Source organism: Pipistrellus hanaki (genome assembly GCF_964339955.1).
Source record: "Pipistrellus hanaki genome assembly, chromosome: 5".
Taxonomy (NCBI): domain Eukaryota; kingdom Metazoa; phylum Chordata; class Mammalia; order Chiroptera; family Vespertilionidae; genus Pipistrellus; species Pipistrellus hanaki.
Window position 1 is genome coordinate 745452 of NC_140507.1, and position 21277 is coordinate 766728.

General features: G+C 58.4%; 2 protein-coding genes across 4 annotated transcripts in view; one reads left to right on the top strand and one right to left on the bottom strand.

Annotated features, from left to right (window-relative positions):
- Nucleotides 1–21277, top strand: part of NUDT1 (nudix hydrolase 1) — a gene marked incomplete at its 3' end in the record, with an annotated part of 283181 nt that overhangs the window by 235473 nt on the left and 26431 nt on the right. The gene's annotated exons all lie outside the window — the stretch shown is intronic.
- MAD1L1 (mitotic arrest deficient 1 like 1) overlaps nt 1–21277 on the bottom strand; it is a 111601-nt gene that overhangs the window by 74613 nt on the left and 15711 nt on the right. For 2 of the 3 annotated variants that reach the window (XM_084886254.1, XM_084886252.1), the window contains exon 10: nt 1440–1526. The exons of the other annotated variant lie outside the window; for it this stretch is intronic. In XM_084886254.1, the coding sequence (XP_084742380.1) occupies nt 1440–1526 (87 nt within the window). The remainder of the gene's footprint in view (nt 1–1439; nt 1527–21277) is intronic. 3 annotated transcript variants of the gene reach the window in all.

The window sequence follows — 21277 nt, forward strand, 5'->3', positions numbered from 1 at the left end:
CCCGGGACACGGCCGGGCCTCCCCCACTCCTCGGTGGTGAGAGCGCAGCCTAAGCTCCAGACAAACAGAATCACCACTGCCCTCTGCTCTTCCCTCGCCCTCGGGGCAACAGGGCAGCCAGCCCACCTGGCGATGCCAAGAACATGCCAGCCACGGGCACTGCCCCCTCGGAGAAGGTCCCCCAATGCCGCCCGGAGCTCAGGGAGGCAGCCCGGAGCGGCCAGGCCGAGACTCTCGGGCTCGTCACCCTCTGACACCTGAGGGGGGAGGGGGGAGGCTGAGTCCATCCCCACCAGCCAGTGACATAACCAAGCAGCAGACCTGAGAACCTCACAGAACTGTAGGGCGGGGCTCGGAGCCTCGGGCATCTGCCTCATCCCGGCCCAGCACCTCCCGCCCCCGAGCTCTGGCTGCAGCCTTCAACCTCCCGGTAAACCCGCCACCAGACGTCAGCACTTCCTGAGCTCTGAGTCGTTTAGCAAATTGTTAAATGGGGGGACGAGGGAACCCCTGAATCTGTCGGCAGACAGAACTGCGGGTCACCTGGGGACCCGATGCTTGTGACCGGAGTTGAAGGGGCAGCCCCAGTGCCTTCGGGGTCTGCGCTGACTCGGGAGTTCGTGGGAGAACCTAAGGGAACGGCCGGGTGTCGGAGGCGGGAGGATGGTGCTGGAACACGGCGCGGGGGCGACAGGAGGAGAGCGCCACCCCAGGCCCTGTCGGGAAGGACATAAACCTCCCTGCTGGGTGCAGCTGTGCTCAGACTCCGGTCTCCGTGGACCTTCCCTGAGTGCACAGGCCACACAGGCACACACACACGCCTGACCCCAGGACCCAGCTCTGCACCAAGGGGCACTCAGAGCCCACATTCCTGATCCCACCCAGCCTTGCTCAGACCCCGTGCCCCGGGAGCCAGCCCATTGGGTGGCCAGCCCACAGGGGAGCCAGTCCACTGGTAAGCCAGCCTATTGGGTGGCCAGCCCACCAGGGAGCCAGCCCATTGGGTGGCCAGCCCACCAGGGAGCCAGCCCATTGGGTGGCCAGCCCACCAGGGAGCCAGCCCATTGGGTGGTCAGCCCACCGGGGAACCAGCCCACAGGGGAACCATCCCATAGGGGAGTCAGCCCACAGGGGAACCAGCCCACAGGGGAGCCAGCCCATTGGTGGTCAGCCCATAGGGGAGCCAGCCCATTGGGTGGTCAGCCCACCGGGGAACCAGCCCACAGGGGAACCATCCCATAGGGGAGCCAGCCCATAGGGGAACCAGCCCACAGGGGAGGGAGCCAGCGGTGACTGGCATGTGATAGATGACAGCGCTGCCCCACTTCAGCGGAGTCGGGCAGACACGAGGCACCGTGCACCCAGCTCCCGCTCACTCGGGCCAAAGCCAACTGGACAGTGAAGCGTGCACAGCTGTCCCTGCCGGCACCCTGGCCTACCTGCTGGTGATGGAGCCGTTCCTGTCCTTCAGGGCCAGCTCCCGCTGCTGCAGCTCCACGACGAACCGGGAGAGGTCTTCCGGGGACCTGCGGGTCAGAACACACTCAGCACCGGTCCTGGAGGGGACTGCCAGCGCGATGACTCCACGGGGGATGCCTTCCACCCCGGGCGCTGCCCCCGCCTGGCCTCTAAGCACGGCCGCCCTGCCCGCGCCCCTGGGGAGAGGGCTTCACTTCGCCTGTAAGCACGGCCCGTGTGCAGGACGCGCAGAGGTCTGAAGCGCAGAAGCACCGCCGGCCCGCCCGGAGGAGGCACTCCCTGCCCCCCCCCCCCGCCCCTCCTCAGAGCCCGCGCCAGCACAGCAGCTGCAGCAGCACAGAAGCCCGCACTGGGCTCTAACCTTCACGGCGGCAGTCAGTTACCGCAGGGAATGCCCGCAGCAGCCCTGTTGTTTATTGTTCACAAACATGGAAACTGAGACTCAAACGTTTCAAAGTCACTCTGCTTGAGCACCGAAACTCAACTCTAAGCCCATCCTCTAACAATGAGACATTTAAAAAGAGAAAAACCAACCAGCAGGTGCGGCCGTGTCCTGTCCTGTCCTGCCGCCACCGCCGTCCCCGCAGAACCGCCCCCAGCGGCTTCTCCCACTGCTCACGCCTCCACAGGAAACAGAATCCTGGGGGGAGCGCTGCCACCATCACTGAGGGTGGAGGGCCCAGGCTAAGGCCGCCTGCCCGCGCCCCCGCAGGCCTGCTGCTCCGCCGAGGTGCTGAGCGCCGGGAGATGCCGGGGTGAGGCCATGTCCCCGCGTCCCCTCGCCCCTTCGGAGGTTTCCCTAGAAGCCGGCTGCGCTGGTCCTGCGCCGTGTGCTGCTCGGCAGCCTGCGGCCTCTGCCGGAGGAATCCTGGCAGGCGGACGGGGTGGGAGTGGAGTGCTCGTCTACGATCCGAGGGTTTTCCTGTCTCGAACAGGGACAGGCCTGGCCAAGAGCAGGTTGGGGGGACGCACCTGTGAGGCTGCAGTGAGGCTGGGGGCCATGAGCCTGACCGGCCGCCCCCTTGGCTCACAAGCCAGGTCAACTCCTTGGCAACCTCCCACCCTGAGGGAATGGGCAGGCTGTTTCGTGTCCTGTGCTGGCATGGGCCTTAGGCCACGTGAGCTACAGCCCAGCGCCTACAGCCTGGCCCGCTGCCTGGAAGCCTGCACTGTGACGTGCTGTTCCCAAGGCCAGCTTCCCTGCCCAGCTGCAACCCCATCAGACCTCTGTGCCCAGGCCTCCTGAGCCTGGCACAGGCCCTCAGCGTCTGCGGGCGGGGTCTGCTTCCACCCTCCCAGCTCAGCCTCGGCCCCCCTCTGCAGTGGACGCGCCCCTCACATCCTGGCAGCTGGCCGCTCTGTCCACGGGCACCGCCCTCTGCTCGCTGCTCCAGGCCCGAGCTCCTGGCTGAAGCTGTGCTCGGAGCCATTAGCCAGATGCCCTTTCGAATGTTGAAAGCTTTCAAAAGATCAGCCTTTCCAGTGAGTGAGGAGCAGGGGGAGGAAATTATGGCATTTGTCTGAAAGGCTCCACGAGCTTTATTTAGCTCCCACGGTTCAAAGAGCGCCTCTTGTTAATCAGGAGAAGACTCGGCCTCCCTGGGGGGCCCCGGCTTAATTGGAACCCGGGCTGTTTGAAGTCCCTTTAATCCTGCGGGCTGGGAGGAGAGTGTGCAGCAGCAGCTGCAGATCTGAGGTCTCCTCATTCGATCTGCATGCGTCTGGGGACCCGCGTAATTCGTTTCCCTGAGATAGCGAGGCCGGCGGCTGGCCGCTGGACCGCAGTGAGGCCTGGCTTCATTAGGCCGAGCAGGAGGCTGTCCCTGCTCCCGGCATCGGGTCCCTGCGAGGGCGGGCGGGTGGGCTGCAGGTCGATTTGGTTTGCTGGTGCCGACGTCCGCATGCAGATGCCACACGCAGGAGAGCTGTGGCTGCGCGGCCTGTGACCCCAGCGGCCCTGACAGGGCCTCCTCTCCCACGGGGGACTGCGCAGCTCTCCAGCCACAGGCCTTCCTGGCCGGAGCTGTCGCTGGCACTGTCTCAGGCACATCTTTCTCCATGGGCCTGTGGGCATGCCTGCAGCCGGAGAGCCGGGCCCTGCTGCTGGGCTGCCTGACCAGAGGGGTGTGCAGCAGCCGCCTGCGCGGCCTCCCCTCTTCAGGGGTGGGGTTCACTGCCCCACAGGCCCCTGGTCCCCTCCCCTCCCTTCCCCCTCCCTCCAGTACTGCCTCGCCGGCGCGTCCTGCGGAGACTGAGAGAAGCTGCCGATGTTGGGGTGCAGGCTGTTCTCCTTTTTAAAGACGTGAAGTGTATTGTACACAGATGTCTTCAGAGCACACACACAGCCCAGTCCCCTGGTCCCACCCTGAGGAGGACAGTTCCTTTGGACACGGTGGCCTTCCCCAGCACCAGCCCATGGCTCCCCGATCTCAGAGCCAACGCCACACCGCTCACACCCTGCTCATCGCTGCACAGCCTGCCACCCCCAGGAGACGTCGCGTCCGTCCCAAACGGGTCTGTTTCTGCCGGCTTCACACATTACTGTAATTAAGTAATCTAATTAAACGTTACAGAGGCTGACGGAAAACAAACTGGGAAGAAAGCCGTGTTTCTGTGAGAACGAAGTTGAAGGCTCTGGAACGTCTCAAAGGAAAATCGCCCCCAAGTTTCTGTAAAGAAAGCAAGTGACTGACTAGAAGTTTCAGAGGGAAGGCTGTAACGGTTAGGAGGACTGAGGTGTCCATCTTAAAGAAACAGAGCTAAAATCATGGGCATGTTTTGTGGCTCATGCAGAAAATCTAAGATGAAATTCAAGTTAGTGGACTCACAGGAGTCTGCAGCTTGGGAACGTTTGTGTATTAGCAATATTTTAAGTTAAAATGTTTGATGTATAAACATCTTATTTTCCACTTCAGCAAACTTTTGGAATCAGTAACATTCTTGATCATTTTACCTAGGAAACGTTTTACTGATGTATTTTTGCTCCACTTGCAATGCAAACTATTCATATTGTAATACCTGGCTAAACATTTAGGAGTGATATACGATTGTGTTATTGTAAATGGCTCTAGTTATATATTCATGAATTAACTCATCATGGAGTAATTGTTTTCTTTTTAGAAGTTTTTGTATAGTACTTCATTCTGCACTATAAGTTTATAATGCTAGGCTTTAAAAAACCACTTTCTGAGCAGCTATGCATTTCCCTGGTACAAATGGTAACGCTTTTATGGAGGCACAGTGGCAATCCCTGCCCTCCCCAGCAGGAAGCCCAGTTTTGGCTTGTGCATTCTGGACATTTTTACACACACATCAACTGTAGCTGTGCTTACTCATTTTCCATTTCTTTATAGAAATGGTGGCATGGTACACCCACTTATGTTTCTTTTTTATTTAGCAATGCATTTTGGCCACATTTCCATATAAACATATGAAAAGGTTCTTTGGCCCAGCTGGTGTGGCTCAGTGGATGAGCATTGATATCTGAACCTGGAGGTCACGGTTCAATTCCCACATGCCTGGGTTGCAGGCTCGATCTCCTGGGGGGACTGTGGGGGGTGGGGGGAGAGTGCAGGAGGCAGTCAATAGATGATTCTTCAATCATCATTGATGTTTGTCTTTTTCTCCCTTTCCCTTCCTCTCTGAAATCAATAAAAATATATTAAAAAATAAAAAGTTTCTTTGTGCTTTTCTCTTTATTTCACTTTACTTAATTCTATTTTATTTTTAAATTGTCTTTACTGTTGAAAGTATGACAGATGTCCCCTTTGTTGATTTTCTTTTCCCCATTAACCTTCTCCATCCCGCACCTGTCCCTCCCAGGCCTCACCACTGTCTGTGTCCATGGATGATGCATTCCTGCACGCTAGTCACTCCCTCCCAGCTCCCCCTGGCCCCGCCCACCCCCTGAAATGCCTGTCCAGAGACATGTTTTAAACAGACCTCACTGCACGCCTAGAGCATCATTTAACCAGCAACGCGGACCTTGAAACCCAGCGCTGTGAGCTCAGGTGCTGGTAGAACGGAGCTGGACAGACACTGTTTTGTTCGTTCAGTTAATGTTTACTGAGCCTACTTTTGTGCCAGGCCCTATTCTAGGTCCACGGCCAGTGGAAAACGGACCAGAATCAGCAGCACCTGCTGCGATGGAGCTCACACCGCAGTGAAGCGAGGCCACAGGTGAGTCCAGATAAAAGGCAGAGCCTCTGGGACCCGTCTGCCGTGAAGAACAACAGTGCAGGGCAGAGTGCGAGGGTCGGGGTGCTGTCTGAAGTAGGGTGCTGGGCAGGCCGGTGACAGAGCCTGCAAGAGCTGGCGAGGGAGCAGTCACGCCGAGGCCCTGCGCTGGGGGTCAGGGGTGCGGGGGGGGAGGGGGGGGCGCGGGGCCTCGGCTCTGGTGGTCTTGGCCTTTGCTTGGTGCTGTGCGGGAACACGCGCGCGCACGCGCGCGCACACACACACACACACACACACACACACACGCACTGGGAGGCCTGGCAGAACCATGTGCTCTGAGTGACGCTGTCAAGTGGTCACTGGTGCCAAGGGGTCGGGTCACCAGAAGATGCCGCCACGCCGGCCCAGCGGGAGCATTTCAGAGGGATGGCGCATCAGCCACCTCTCTCTTCATCGGGCGGCCCACTTCCCCTCCCTGTTCCACGGCTACGTTTCAGCTCTTCGCTTCAGAGGAAAGTGGAGACTGGTGAGCAGCGTCTGGCTCTCCCCAGATGACTGCTCCCAGCTGCGGACTGAGCGGTTCCTCAGGGCAAGTCCCTGTTTCTAAATTGGTATCACCCGCTCCTGCCTCTCTCCAGTCTCCCGGAAGGTGCTACGCCACATGTGTCAAACACACGGCCCGCGGGCCAAATCCAGCCCGCCAGGCCTTGCAATGTGGCCCGCACCGCGCTGTCATCACTGCACTCCGCTGTCAGTTTATGACATTGTCAGTTTATGACTGTTCAGTAAACCATTCGGCCCACGATTTAGGCTGGATTTTAGATTTTGGCCCCTTCTCTGATTGAGTTCGACACCCCTATGCTACGCGGAGGGAAAGCAGCCATCTCAGTCAGAGATGCTGTCTGTCTGTCTGTCTGCAGATGCCGCTCCACGGGCCCCTCCGCTGTCCCAGGTCTGCCCAGACGGTCACCACGCTCCCCACCGCCCGCAGCAGCGTGCCCTCCCAGGTGTTGGCTGGCGCCCCGCCCGGGAGCTGGAGCGGCGCAGATGGGACCTGCAAGATGGGTATGTGTGTTTGTTTCTTTGCTTGTTTGTTAATCCTCACCTGGCCATATTTTTCTATTAATTTTCTGAGAGTGTGGGGGGGGGGGGAGGGAGGGAGGGAGGGGGGAAGAGAGAGAAAGAGAAAGGGAGAGAGGGAGAGAGGGAGAAGGGGAGATCAATGTGAGAGAGACATATCAACTGGTGCCTCCTGCATGAGCTTCGACAGGGGCTGGGATCAAACCTGCACCCAGGTGCATGTCCTTGACCAGCAATTGAACCCTCCACCCTTTGGGAGCGGACCAATGCTCTACCCACCCATCATGCTGGCCAGGGCTGTTTGCTGTTTAAATAAGCTCTGCCCAGAGACTCAGTAACAGTTTACATGCCCCTGACTGACACAGAAGAACACGAAACAACTTAAATCTCTGTAAAATGTTTCAGAAAAAACATGACTTGGCTGGAAAGGATTTACTTATTTTGGCTGAGTTATTTTTCCACAAGTATTTTTAACTCCCCGATGCTGGAGACCTTTATGGACCTCTGGGGCCAGCCGCGTGGCTCAGTGGTTGAGTGTTGTCCTATGAACCGGGAGGTCATGGTTCCATTTCCAGTCAAGGCACATGCCCAGATTGCAGGTTCCATCCCAGGAGGAGCACATGCAGGAGGCAGCCAGTTAGTGTTTCTCTCTCTCTCTCTCTCTCTCTCTCTCTCTCTCTCTCTCTCTCTCAGTAAAAACATACCCTTGGGTAAGGATTAACTAGCACAATTCATTTTCACACGTGACAAGTCAGGAGAGGTTTTATAAGACCAACTCAGCTGACAAGGAAATCCAGTTGTTCCTGTTGGGGTCCAAACAAAGACAGAGGCAGCCTGGCCGGCGTGACTCGGTGGTTGAGTGTCAACCTATGGACCAGGAGGTCACGGTTTGATTCCTAGTCAGGGTACATGCCCAGATTGTGGGCTCAATCCCCAGTGGGGGGCATGCAGAAGGCAGCCAATCAATGATTATCTCTCATAATTGATGTTTCTATCTCTTCCTCTCCCTTCCTCTCTGAAATTAATCAATATATATATATAAACTAATATGCTAAGTGTCCAACTGTCCGACCAGTTACTACGATGCGCACTGACCACCAGGGGGCAGATGTTCAACAACGAGCTGCTGTGACGCGCACTGGCCATTTACAAAGAAATGGCACCACGGACCTGGTGTCCACAAAGCAACACTTGGCTTCCCCCACGTGGGACACAGGCCACGCCACCACCCCAGAGCGACAGCCCACCAAATCGTAGCCAATGCTGCTGAGACTCCACGGCACAAAATGTGGCCCCCGGCCCAGCTCGGAAGCAATGGTTGTGGGCGCCTGGTAATGATGTCATGTAGCAACGCCCGGCTTCCTCTCCCTAGGGACTAGCCTCCTTGGAGTTTCTGCAGCCCAGGAACACGATTTGCTTTATAGGCAGGTGCAAACATTTCACACTTTAACCAAAAACTGTGAAGCGTTTTCACCTCTCATCTCATTTGATCCTCACAGAAGCCCTGGAGTAGGCAGATGGAAGACTCGGTGGAATCCTATTTTCTTTTCATTAGCCGGAAAATGGACATTTAGAAAGCTTAGAAACTTGACCCGACTGAACAGAAGTAAGAAATGGTGGACCTTGAAAATGACTTCAGGTTTTTTGTCACTGCACAGACTATAATCAGACACTGCTGCAGTTAAATATTTCACCCTTTGTTCTTTCTGTGTGATCTAAAATAACACCCTGCTTCGTGTTGATATTTCCTGCTGTGTTGCTGACAATTACCTGAAAGAGAAGTTGGGGTGCTTCACTGGGCTGGAAAAAGTTTAGCTGCATCAGAAAGCAGGACTAATTAAGCAAGTTTATTCTATATCTATAAAAGGTTAAGTTGACTCACACGTGTGATACATATAAAGATCTCACTGGCGCCAATCACACACGTGTGCTTCGATCTGTCATTGTCAATTGTGAATTTGGTTGACACTTCTGTTACAGAGAAAGGGCGGAGAGCGAAGTTAAAATATTTTTCTAATTAATTTCCTTCCAACGTGCACAGATTTGTGCATCGGGCCAATAGTATATATGTAAGAGTGAGTTTGTTTCTACTTTTAACGATACCAATGTGATCCAGAATTAGGTTGAAGGTAGCTATTAATTATGAATCCATCTTTGGGACCAAAAGGGGAAACCCAGAGGCTACAATCATCCCCCTCCATCTCCTCCTCAAAGGTAAGAGCCTGCACTACAGGGAGACGGGGGCAGCCACGTGCCCTGGAAAGGCCGCCGCCCGTGGGAGCTGGCGGAGGGTGCAGGCGGAGGAGTGAGGCTGAGCTCAGACTCCGTGGGAGCTGGCCCTCCGAGGAACAGTCTCAGACAAGCTGCCTACGGAGGGAAAGAAGGCCGCGTCCCTCCCACCTGCCACGCCCCAAGGAAACGACAGGAAAGGATGCCATTAATACATTTACTTCAACTTTCCTTTCAATGGTGCTGAAAAGTCTATGCAAATCCAGCAGTAATTAGGTTTAAAAATTCCATTTCATGGAATAATCAGACTTCAAAAAACTCAATTTTAGTTTTAATCAGATTTTAACAAGGATATTAAGTCCGTTTCGTTTAGAAAGGGGGAAACTGTGAATTTAACACAGAATGTATTCAAGCTTAGCCCTGGGAGATAATTAAATAAAGCTAATTGGCAAGGGTTGTCAGGAAAGGGAAGCACTCCGCACCGAGACGGGACCTGACAGAGACCAGCACGCCGGCCTGTACCACCAGACGGCACGGCTCCTGGCGCAGAGTGGGGGACACACACGGAGTCAGGCGCCCGGCAGCGGGAGGAGGGCGCTGGGAAGCGGCAGGCTCACCCTCCGGAGGGGCTGCAGACACAAGAAGGGAACAGCTGACCAAGAGCGCTCGTCCCCGCTCCTGCACAGCAGCTGGCAGCTCCATCCCAGCTCCCTCGGTGGCCCAGCCATCAAGGGGGCGAGACTCGGCGCCCCCAGCCCAGCTCTGGTGGCCGCCCCTCACGGAAAGATCAGTCCTGCTCTGGCCCAGCCCACCCTCAGCACCTGTGCCGTGACGACGCTCTGCTCTCCGTGCTGCCTTCCACTCAGGTCTGCCACGCAGTGATCGCTCAACAAATGCCTGTTAGTGGAACAGATGGGACTGCAACACCTGTTCTGGGAACTCAGCCACCAGAACGGAGACAAGACAGAAAGGAGAGTCTCTCAGCCCTGGGAGCCAATCGGCAAGGGACTCCGCCTTCTGCACTCTTCGCTAAAGAGGAAGTTGCCTTGTCTTAACCGGTTTGGCTCGGTGGATCGAGTGTCAGCCTGCAGACTCAAGGGTCCTGGGTTCAATTCCAGTCAAGGGCACGTACCTTGGTTGTGGGCACATCCCCAGTAGGGAGTATGCAGGAGGCAGCTGATCCATGTCTCTCATCGATGTTTCTAACACTATATCCCTCTCCCTTTCTGTAAAAATTCAATAAGATATATTTTTTTAAAAAGGAGGAAGAAGTTGCCTTCAGGGGCCTCCAGGCCTGCAGGGAGACTGACTGTACAGCATGATCCCCACTCAACAGGTGCTGAATCCGGGACTCGGGACACCTACTCAAGTCGGTTCCATTCCACTCACCACCCTCAAGCGCGGTGGCGTCCTGTGCACAGATGCTCCCAAACCAGACCTGGGAAGACAGCGACGCCGGATCCTGTGTTTGCACAAGCCACCGGGAAAGGAGGCGGTGCGGCTCTGAGATGGCTGGCCAGCACTATACCCTGAAGCAGCGGTCACACCCGCTTTCAGATATCAAGGGTGACAGGGACCCTGTGGCACCTTCCTGACGGGGTCACAAGGGCCTGCTTGCCCTGGGCACGCCCAGTGTCAGCAGGGAGAGTGCCCACCTGGCCCAAAGGGAGGCCGCCCTGGTCCATGCTACATGCACAGAGACCTCCGGGCCACAGGCCCTAGCTCTGACTGCCTGACTCTCCAGGAAAAACTTGCCAGCCTTCACCCTACAGCCATTCCATCACAGGTGCCCACTGTTCAGTGAAAAACAAGCCTCACCTGCTCAGCGGCTGAAACAAGAGAGAGTATGCGGACTGTTACCAAAAGTCCTTGTATCCTAAGACTCCAGGTTCGACAACTTGGTAGCGAGCCCTACTGGGCCATCTAGGACACTGCAGCTAAACTTTAATCCCATATAATAAGAGGAATAGGCTAATTACCCATTATGCCATGAGGCGTCACAACCGACAGCATAAGGACAGGATCACAGATCTGCAGGAGGGTGGGGCAGTGAACTACAAGCAGGCAGCGGAGAGCTGTGAGGGGGGACAGAGGAGAAGGGGCAGCTACAGGAGGGCAGGGCAGCAGACGGAGAGCTACAGGAGAGCAGTAGCAAGCTACTGGTGCATGGATTTGTGCACGGGGCTACTAGTAAACAATGATAATGCCCACAGCAAAACACCAGTAATAGTTACCAGTGACTCTTCTCAATTTACTAAAAACAAATCTAATTTTCCAAGAGTTAGTTCAACTTAAGGAGCCTTCTCTCAAACCAGTGAGCGACAACTTCCCTATTCCAAAAGATGAGCAAGGCTGCATTCTGTAACTACAATCCTAATAAGAGAAAAGATATACCGAGACCTCACTGCAGTGAACACCAGCAACACAGGAAGAGCAGGCGCCAAGATGAGCACCTGGGAAACAGACAGCTGTGTCTAACAGTCCTCCACCTGGACTCCACCCACTGCCGGTTCAAGGTGGGCAGCAGCAGAGCTCTGAGACCACATGGCAGCAGACAGCGCCCACCCCACTGCGGAGGACTGCTGGTGCCACCAAACTGGAAAGTAGTTTTATATAATAAAGAATCTATACTAATAAAAGAGACAGATGCAAACTGACCGTACCTTTGTGACACCCACCAATCAGGAGTGGGTATGCAAATTAGCCCAACAAATATGGAGCATTAATTTGCATACACAGGCACCAAGTGACTGGGAAGCTTGCGTTGTCGCCATGGCAACAATGCAGGCGTTCCACACCACCCCAGCTGCTCTGGGCCTCTGGGCAGCGTGGGAAGCCGGGAAGGCGGCTCCAGGCAGAGCAAAGGCGGTGCCAGCAGCCAGGGGAAGGAAGGCCCATTCTTGCACGAATCTTCATGCATCGGGCCTCTAGTTAATTGATAATCTTCTAACTCAGCTTCCTCCACAAACAAGACAGTATTGGGGTACCCCCTCAGAAGTTAAAACACCTTCCTCTCCCTGATAATTACTGTCCAGCGCTGCTGCAGAGCCTCCCCCATGAAGAGCAAGTCTGAGCTGCAGAAGGTGCCCAGCCCGAGCAAAGGCAGGTCAGCCCGCAGGCTCCAGCCCTCCTCGGGAGTTCAGCTGGGAGCCATCAGGTCGTAAAGAGCTGCCGTCAGCGGATGGGCTTCCTGCCCGCATGTGCCCCGTGCTGCCGGGCTAAGTGGATAGGCAGCTCCCTGTCAGCAGCCCGGGGGTGCCAGCAGCAGACTGGCCTGCTCACAGAGATGCAGGGCCCAGCTGCACGGAGCCATGTGGCCAGCCAGATGGATGGAGCTTATGGAGGGCAGAGCCCACCATGTGCCAGGACCAGCCCCGCAACCCAACAAGGGCACCATACACTGGCTGGATGACCCTGGCATCTCTGGCCCGCCCTGTGCCACGTGGAGCACCTCTCTGCTTCACCCACAGAGCTGGGAGGCGGGGCGAGTGAGATGCCGGCAAGAATGGGCTGGCGCGTTCTCGGGCAGTCACCCTGCAGGGCGACCGCAGCCTGGAAGGGTGTCCTGTCGGCCAGTGCAGGCCTCGTCAGAGCAGGGCTGTCCTACAGCAAGCCCTGCGGCCTCTCGCAGCCACGCTGTCCAGCACGGAGGAAGGCTGGCCGTCTGCCACGTCGTTTTCCACATCCAGAGAAGCACAGCCAAGGCCTGCCTCCCAGGGAGATGCTCCCGGAAAAGGCCACGCCGCATCGGCAGCCCGGCCTGAGGGGGCAGGCTGTCCCCGCGCGGTGAGGTCAGAGGCTGCACCCTGGGACTCCACAGCCCCAGAGCCAGCCCTGCTGGCAGATGGCCAGTCCGCAGAGAAATGTGCAAAGAATAAATACGTGATTGATGTTTCCCCAAATCCCAGTCCTTCAGGAGAGGGCGGGGGTCGGGGAGCAGGCACTCGCCTATAGAGGACAGGGAAGGACAGACTGGGGAGAGCCTGGCCTTGACCTGACACCTTGTCGGCTGCAGGCTTCCAGCAGGGAGAGCCACCCCCTCGCCCACTCTGCCCAGCCTGCAGCTTGGCGGAGACTCCCAACCCCAGGCTCTGGCATTGCCGGAGCCTGACGGCACCTTCGTCTCGTGGGGGACACTCCCCGCCCGCCCTGCAGACTCAGAAACCCGCAGCGTGTCGGAAACCACGCACACCCAGCGGGCGTGGCCTAGCCAAGGCCCAGGCCCGCTCTACAAGTTCGGGAGGACAGGGACCCACCGATGGGTGTGCCCACCTGTCACCTCAGGATGCAGCCCCTCCTCAGCGTAACCCAAAACACCATCAGGATCTGCTCCCAGCCCCTTCTCCATGCTCACCCGCCACGCACTCTGGCGAGCACCCCTGGGGACTGCGGGACATCTCAGCACACCCACTGCCTCCGCTTGTGTCTGAACAAACCACTTCCTCTGCCTGAACGTGCTCCCAGCCTCAGGCCAAGAACCAGCTGTTCCGGGGCCATGCCCCACACACCTGTGTGCTGGCTGCGGGGCCTGGGAGTGCTCAGAGCAGGCCCTGCCGACCTGCAGCTGTGTCCTGCGAGGACAACAAACACACAGAAAGCATTTCAGCTGGAGCTGGGAGGCCTGCACGATGGCTCTTCATTGGTTTAGCCACAACCTAGCACCCAGCACGTGCCTGACTGTAAAGCTCAGGAATGTCCGCCGGGAACAAAGCAGCCATCAGGGGGAGGTGCGGGAGGCCACGGAAGCAGCCCAGCCGGGCATCAGGCCCACGGCTTCTCCCTGCCCCCTGCTCTTCGCAGCAGGAGGCGCAGGGCTCCGGTCAGTAAAACGCAGCAGCACCGCCTGCAGCTGCCACGGAAGGCGATGACCAGAAGCGATGACCGTGTAGGAATGCTGGCTCCTCGCACCCCCCTATTCCCCCCTCCCCCCGAGGCCAGCATCGGACGGACCTGCACCTCCACTGCCACCTGTTCCAAAGCAGACTCTGTCGTAGCTGGTCAGCTACTTCAACCTTCACCATGTCTCCCCTCACGGCCCCAGGGCCCCCCGGGCTTCTCCCGGCCTGCCCCGGCCGCTGTCTTGTCCTGGGTGCTCTCCTCGCCCCACCCCACGAACTCAGCAGAACCCTCCCCTCTTCATCCCAAACGCTCCCTCAGCTTTCAGCCCAAGATGCCCTGGGGACCCTGCCCTGCCCGGTCAGAGACATGACAGTCGGACTGGTCTGCTGTCTGAACGCTGACAACCATCAAACAACGAGAAGCCGTGCTGCGACCCGAGGCATCAGCAAGCAGACCAGAGGGCGGGCGGGCTCTCGAGGACCCAGAAGGTAAAGCACTGCTCCCCCCGCCCACTCCCTGTCTAAAGAAAACCAACCAAGACCAATTAAAAGGGACCGCGATGCTGACAGCTCCCCGCCTCCCACGCACCGACAGCTCGGTGTGGATGGGCAGCACGGGGGTGCCGGAGCGGCCGCGGCGCCGGGGTAATGAAGGGTGCAGCGGTCCGTGAGCTCCTGCAGGATGGCGCGCTCCCCTCGCTGTCCGCCTAATTGGCCTCACACATCAGGGAAACGAGTTCCCGTCGCCTGGCCAGCCTACAGCGCTTTTGGGAATCGTCCAGGTCGGCACTGTCGCCGCAGCCTCCGCTCCAGGTGACGGTCAGCAGCTTGGAGGCGGGGAGCAGGCAGGCTTCAGAGCCAGCAACCCACCTGCCTCCCACCCCGCCCCGCCCCTCAGCAGCTCTCCAGCCCACGAGCTGGGCTCACACGGACAGACGATCACGCCTTCCGGCCTGACGGAAACCAGGCCAGACTCGGCACAGAGGACAGAGCGTCCCTGCCACGGCCCGCCGGTTCCTCTGGGAAATGAGAGGCTTTGGCAGAGGGACTCCACCCGCAGCCCATCTCCCAGACAAGGTCCTCGCCGAAACCAAGCGCTCAGCCTGCTTCCTGACAGCCCCACACGAGCCCTGCCCTCACTGCCGGAGGTTCGCTCGGCCTCGACCTGTGAGTGCGCACTGCCCGGAGCGGGTGGCACCCACAGAATGGAAATGGGAGGAGCACGCTCCCGCTCCGGGCCATTGGCACCGTCTCCACTTCAAAGGCCTCTTCTGAGTAAAACTTCTCCGTCTAAGAATTTACCCAACTGACCCAGCACTGCTTAGCGGAGAACTAACACACACACACCGAAAACCACCGACATGGCCAACAGGGGGCCTGAGGGGCCGCAGGGCTCACCCACACTGCAGAGCGCTTGCCAGCGTAACTGCCCAGCCACGGTGCAGCTGCCAAAACCCGGCAGAGACTAAGGGCACGCAGGTGCAGGGCAGCATTGCAGTGTGAGCCCACCTAAAGGGGTGCATGGCGCTCGCAGGTGCACCCGCATTCTAGAAAGATGCACCAGGATTCACCAGCATTGCCTACAGGCTGCACGGGCGAGAGCAGTCTGCCCTGCTGCCAACCTGGGGGGCACCTCTCAGCCCCATCCTCCACGAAGGGCACCCCAGGCACCACTACAGCATGTGACAGGCCAGGGCGCTGTGACACAGGCCCGCTGGCCAGGCGAGATGGGGGACGAAGACGCCACTTTTCCTATCAGCCAGGCGCTCACTCCACTGTCTCTATCAGCTGCAGGAAATGGCTGCCCTGTGAGCCCCCGCCACTGGCTCCAGGCCCCCAAGTGCAGGCAAGCTGGCAGAGCCTGGGCTGCCCGTGGCCTTGGACAAGCTCAGGGATGGGCTCCTTCTCAGAGTGAAGGTTTAAGCAGCACCGCCTGGCCCAGTGCTCAGTGGCTACTGTCGACCTGTGGCCAGGGAGCTGGCAGCTGCAGTGCTCCCCGCGGGCCGCACGCTCCCGCAACGACGGCGCCGAGCACCTCTCCCCTTCCCACTCGCGTTCCCATCTTTCTGCTGCTGGTAACGTCGTTGTTCCTCTTTTGCCCACGGCTTACACCTGGTCTTCCTACTGCTGGCACGGCGCCCCAGCTGCGCCACGCGCACACGGCCTCCATCACGCACACCTGCGAAGGCTTCCTCGGCCGCAGCGGGCCTCTTCTCAAGTCCTCTGAGAGCAAAGGCTTCAAATGTGGGTGAACTCCACCGTCCCCGTTTTCCACTGGTGGTTGTGTTTTGGGGTTCTGGGGACTCTGGTTTGCACCCTGAGGTCTGCCCGGAGGGAGTGCCCCGGGGTCCCCTGGCCCAGCACCGGGCATTGAAAAGTCTCCCACCGAATTGCCACCTTGCCTTCCTGGGACTCCATCACCTCTCCCTCGTGGGCGTTCCTGACCTCCCCTGCTCCGCTGAGCGCAGGTCTCTCGCACCGGCTGCGGGGCGTGGTGACGCGGTTCCGGTGTGTCCGGTGAACCGGCCGCTGTGAGCCCTGCACCGTGCTTTTCCAGACGCTGAGCCATTCCCGTCCCTGGTCGTTTCTCTGGAAGTTTCAGAATCGGTTTGTCGATTTCTGTCAAAAAGCCCGCTGGGACTTTAACTGGGGGCACGTGTGGAGCCATTTCAGCACACTGACCTCCTGACAGGCTGGGTGTCAAGCCACGGAATCAGTGCCTCCCTCCACTTATCTTACCCCTAGGTTATCTGTAATTTCTCTCAGCAACCGCTTCCGGTTGTCAGGGAACAGATCTCACAGACGGTGTGCACTCATCCCCGAGGACTGCGTGTTTCTGGGTAAGGCGATGTACTTCCCCGTGCTGCTGCCAGGACACAGAAACCGAATCAATGTACGTGCTTCCTGGGTCCTGTGACCCTGCTAAGCTCACGTAGGCAGGAGCTTCTTATCGATTCTGTGGGATTTCCTGCATCAATACCTCGTCACCTCCAAGCACAGACAGGCTTCTTCCTCTGCCAGCGGGGCCCTGCCCGCTCCCCATCCCCCCGCGGCACTGCTCGGGGGCCCTCCTCACACAGAAGCACGGCCCCGCCCAGCTCGCCTGGCAGCACCCGCCCGCCAGCGCCACAGGCTGCTGTTCAGATCCTGCTTCTGCGCCTCTGAGGCGGCCGGTGGCCCCTCTTCCACGGTGACGGGAGTGCACTAACGCCCAAGGACAAGCACCTCACTCCGGCGAACTGTCCTCCGTTTGCCTACCAGCCTCTCGGTTACTCCATTCCCCAGTGCCCCAAGCATCCTGTCTAGGTGGCACAGACACGTCGAAGAGTGCCCCCTGGTGCCCACCTTCATCTAGTGCTTCAAATCATTCCCCATCAGCCCACACTGCTCCGAGGCACGGCCCAGCCCTTCACAGACGGCATGCCGCCCCCTCCACACCCGTCCCCTCCGCACTGCTGCCACGGAATACACAGGCCCCTTCACAGCCTGGGACAGAGCACCCATACCAGACTCGCCTCCGTCCTCCCCATCGGCACCCACCTGGCGCGGCCTGTGCCCATCCCCTCACACCCACACTGAGGCAAAGATGAGGCCCACCTGCCTGGTCCCGGCCAGGGGCTGGAGACAGGTATCGGCATCCCCACGGCCGACAAGCTGCTCCGGCAGATGCGGGGCTCCCCTCCAGGTCAACATGGTTACCCACCAGCCAACGCGCCACCCCAGTACCTCTGGGCTCCTCAGGATGTAAGAAATCCCAAAGTGGGAGGAGAGTGACCAGTCCTGCCCTCCTGAGCACATTTCTTCGCGGACGCCTTGGGGATGTGGCTCTCCAGGCGATCTGTCCCCACATGCGGCCAGAGCCCCTGCACACCCAGGAGGGGGGTCCTGTCCAGAGGCGCTCCACGCGGAGAAGGCTCGCTCAGAACTCGGACTCCAGACCCCAGGGGTGTAGCAGTGTCAAGAGGCTGGTCAAGAACAGAGCTGGTGCCCCTATGTTCATAGCAGCACAATCTACAATCGCTAAGATCTGGAAACAGCCTAGGTGCCCATCAGCAGATGATTGGATCAGAAAACTATGGTACATCTACACAATGGAATACTATGCTGCCATAAAACAGAAGGAATTCTTATAATTTGCAGCAACCTGGATGGAATTGGAGAACATTATGCTGAGTGAAATAAGCCAATCAATGAAAGAAAAACACCACATGACCTCACTCATTTATGGATAATAAAGAACATTATAAACTGATGAACAAAAAGATAGATACAGAGACAGTAAAGCAACAAACAGACTGTCAAATTACAGCGGAGAGGGGAGGGAAATATGGGGGAGATAAGAGATCAACCGACGGACTTGTATGCATGCATATAAGTACAACCAATGGACACAAAACTCTGGGGAGGGAGGGCATGTATGGGAGTGGGGGGGACAATGGTAAGATATGTACATATATAATACCTTAATAAAAAATAAAAATTAAAAAAAGAACAGAGCAGGTGGCCCTGAGGAGTGGCTCAATGGGCTGGGCATCATCCCATGCACCAAAAGGTCACCGGTTTGATTCCCGGTCAGGGCACATACCCAAGATGCAGGTTCAATCCCCCGTCAGGTTGGGTGAGGGCAGCAACGGATCAGTGTTTCTCTTTCCCTCTCCCTTCCTCTCTCTCTAAAATCAATAAGAACATGTTAAAAACATAGAAAGAACAGAGCAGGTAGGACAGTCAACAGTGAAGCGGTGGCCACCCAAAGGCAGGCAGGAACTGTCAGATGGCAGACCACCCGCCACTCCCACACAACCAATCCAGGTTTTGGCAAGGAAGTCGTCTGGGGGCTGGCAATGGGCCAGGAGGAGCCACAGGCCTGAACTCAGGGCAGCTCTAGGGCAGGGGGGGCAGGGTTGACAGCTCTCAAAAACCCACAGAGGCACTGGACACAGGCCAGAACCTGAGCTCATGACATGCCCCAAATGAGTGGTCTCGGTCCCAAAATTATGACAGCACCTTCACAGGAAAGCTAAACAGACTCAAGCCCAGCAGGCCGAACCGAAATGCCCTCCAGCCCCTCGAATCCCTGCTTCGGGGCATCTCCCAAACCCCAACTTGCTGCCGGCAGAGCCGCTGATCATGCTTCAGGGTAGTGGGTCCTGAACTGGCACGCAAAGTCGTGTCTACCCCCACACATGCAAACATGCGTTGTCATCAGGAGAAAGTCTGTGAATTGATCAAACTCTCAAAGACCCATGAGCCCTGCTGGGAACCCAATGTTCTAGAAAAGCCTTTCCATTAGGGATGTGGGAGCAGCGGCACAGAGACCACACCACACATGGGGGCCAATCCAGGCCAGACAGACATCCACCCACCTTGGCAGGCTCTGAGCAGCCCTGCGCCATCTCTACGCACGGAACCCGCATGGCTGACCCCACCCCCACCACCAGGTGGCATCACGCTCAGCACACACCTCCCAGACAGGGCCATCTCCCCTCGGACACCCTCCTGCAGGGACCCCACGTGTCCCGTCCTGCATCCCGCTGCCATTTCCACCTCCGCACTCAGTGCCATCAATAAGGGCTCCCTGCTCAGAGTCTCTAAGTGCCAAAAAGTAGCAAAAAGATGGCCAGCCCCTCTTCATGGTGTTCAATGTCACCCCAAGACTCAAGTCTAGCACGTGGACAGGCTGACCGCTGGGCCAGTTCAGCCCAGGAGTCTGCATTTGTGCCAAACTCCCAGGTGGCTCTGGTGACGGCATCCTCACAGCACGGTTCTGAGGCCACCGCCTGCTCCATGACAACAGACCCACTCCAGGGGGGCGCGCACCGAGGAGGTGAAGGCCTGCCCCCGAAGTGGGGACAGGGGAGGTGAGGAGCGGAGGTCCCCGAGGGGCCCAGAGGTGGCCCAGACACAACAACCAGAGCGCGGGAGCACCAGGCCTCCCGCGGGGAGGATCTCCTGCCTCCGTGAAGGCAGCCTCCCAGGTGCAGGCAGCTCTAAGGCACGGTCTTTAACCCAGGAGCGCCAGGAGCAAGCACTGCATTCCCTTCCCAGAGAGGGAAAAACTGGGCCGATAGGAGCAGGGAGCGGCTGCCCTTCCCTCCTGGCCACGGAGCCCAGAACACCTGGCCGATGCACGGCTGTGCGCAGCCTGGGCCTGACGCTGCGGCCGAGGCCCGCTGGGCGCTCAGCAGGCTGGTGTCACCCGCCGCCAGGGCCTCTGATCTCCCGCACAAGAGAGAAGTCACGGAGGTTTCTCTCCTGACGAGTGCGCCTGAGGCAGGAGGGGAGCTTTTGGGTGAGTTAATAAGCTAGAGAACAGGAGGAAGCATGAGACACGTGGGCCCTGCTGGGCCGCCCTCTGTGAGTATGAGTCCTGCAGGTGGAGTTCAAGAGGAAACAGCAGCCCCGTCTGTGCTCTGACTCAGAGACGAAAGGAAAACGAGGAGACCTGCGAGGGGTGGACAGCTGGAGCCCGCCATGCCAGCGGGAGCAGCTGCGGCTGAGAGCAGCGATCCCCGGCAATCACAGGCAGCTCGCTAACAGGCTCCGCCCTCGGCCAGCCTCCAGGAGACACTGGGAAACTAAGGCTGCAGACCATGCAGCAGGTGCACAGCACGAGGCTCCCTAACACCACAGGCCCTGCCCGGGCAGCAGTCAATCCAGATGACCAGCCTTCTGCCCTCCGCCCCCCCGCCCCCCGCCAGAAGGGGGCAGCGAGGCAGACAGGGCTGCTGAGCCGGTGGTCTGGGGGTGCCAGGACCCGGGCAGCAGTAGCAGAGGAAGGCTGGAGGAAGGACAGCTGGGGTAAAGATGCCGTCCTGCCCACCAGAGGACCAGGCCCAGCTCAGCCCCTCAAGCTGTGCCCGAGAGGGCCACCCCACAGCCCAGCAGCTGTCACTCCACCTCCTGCCGCGCCTGCTGGCAGGCACTAGGTCCACCGACAAGGAGGGGAAGCCGCTGCAAGGGCCTGACTGGACAACAACCCTCTGTCACCGTGTTTTCCTTCTCACCCTGAACACTCAGCCCACTGCCCCTCACCACGAGCACCTAACAGGACTGAGCTCCCAGAAACAACCACGTCCTCAGTCCGTACAAGAGAAAGTCCCTCAATCCAGCCCCACAATGCAGGCCAAACACCGGCCCCTCCTGGCTGTGCGTGCGCAGACTTGTTCCAGCCTAAACCATTTACTGCGAACACTGGATCACACGCTGGGAGCTTGCTGGTTCTCAGCAGGACCCGGGTGGGGCCAGGGTGAGAGGGGGAAGAAGGCGCAGCACATGAGGGCAGGTGCCGAGGGCAGATGTCACACATGGCCGCGGTGAGCAGCTGGTCAGCTAAGCCACCCCGGTGTCCAGCCCTGCCCCGCCTCGTTTCCACGTGAGGATGCTATGCAGACCTGGCAGGGAGGGGCACCGACTTCCTGAGCCGCCGCTGCCAGGGCCTCTGCTGGAGAGGGTGGGAGGCTGGGCCCGCCTGCCAA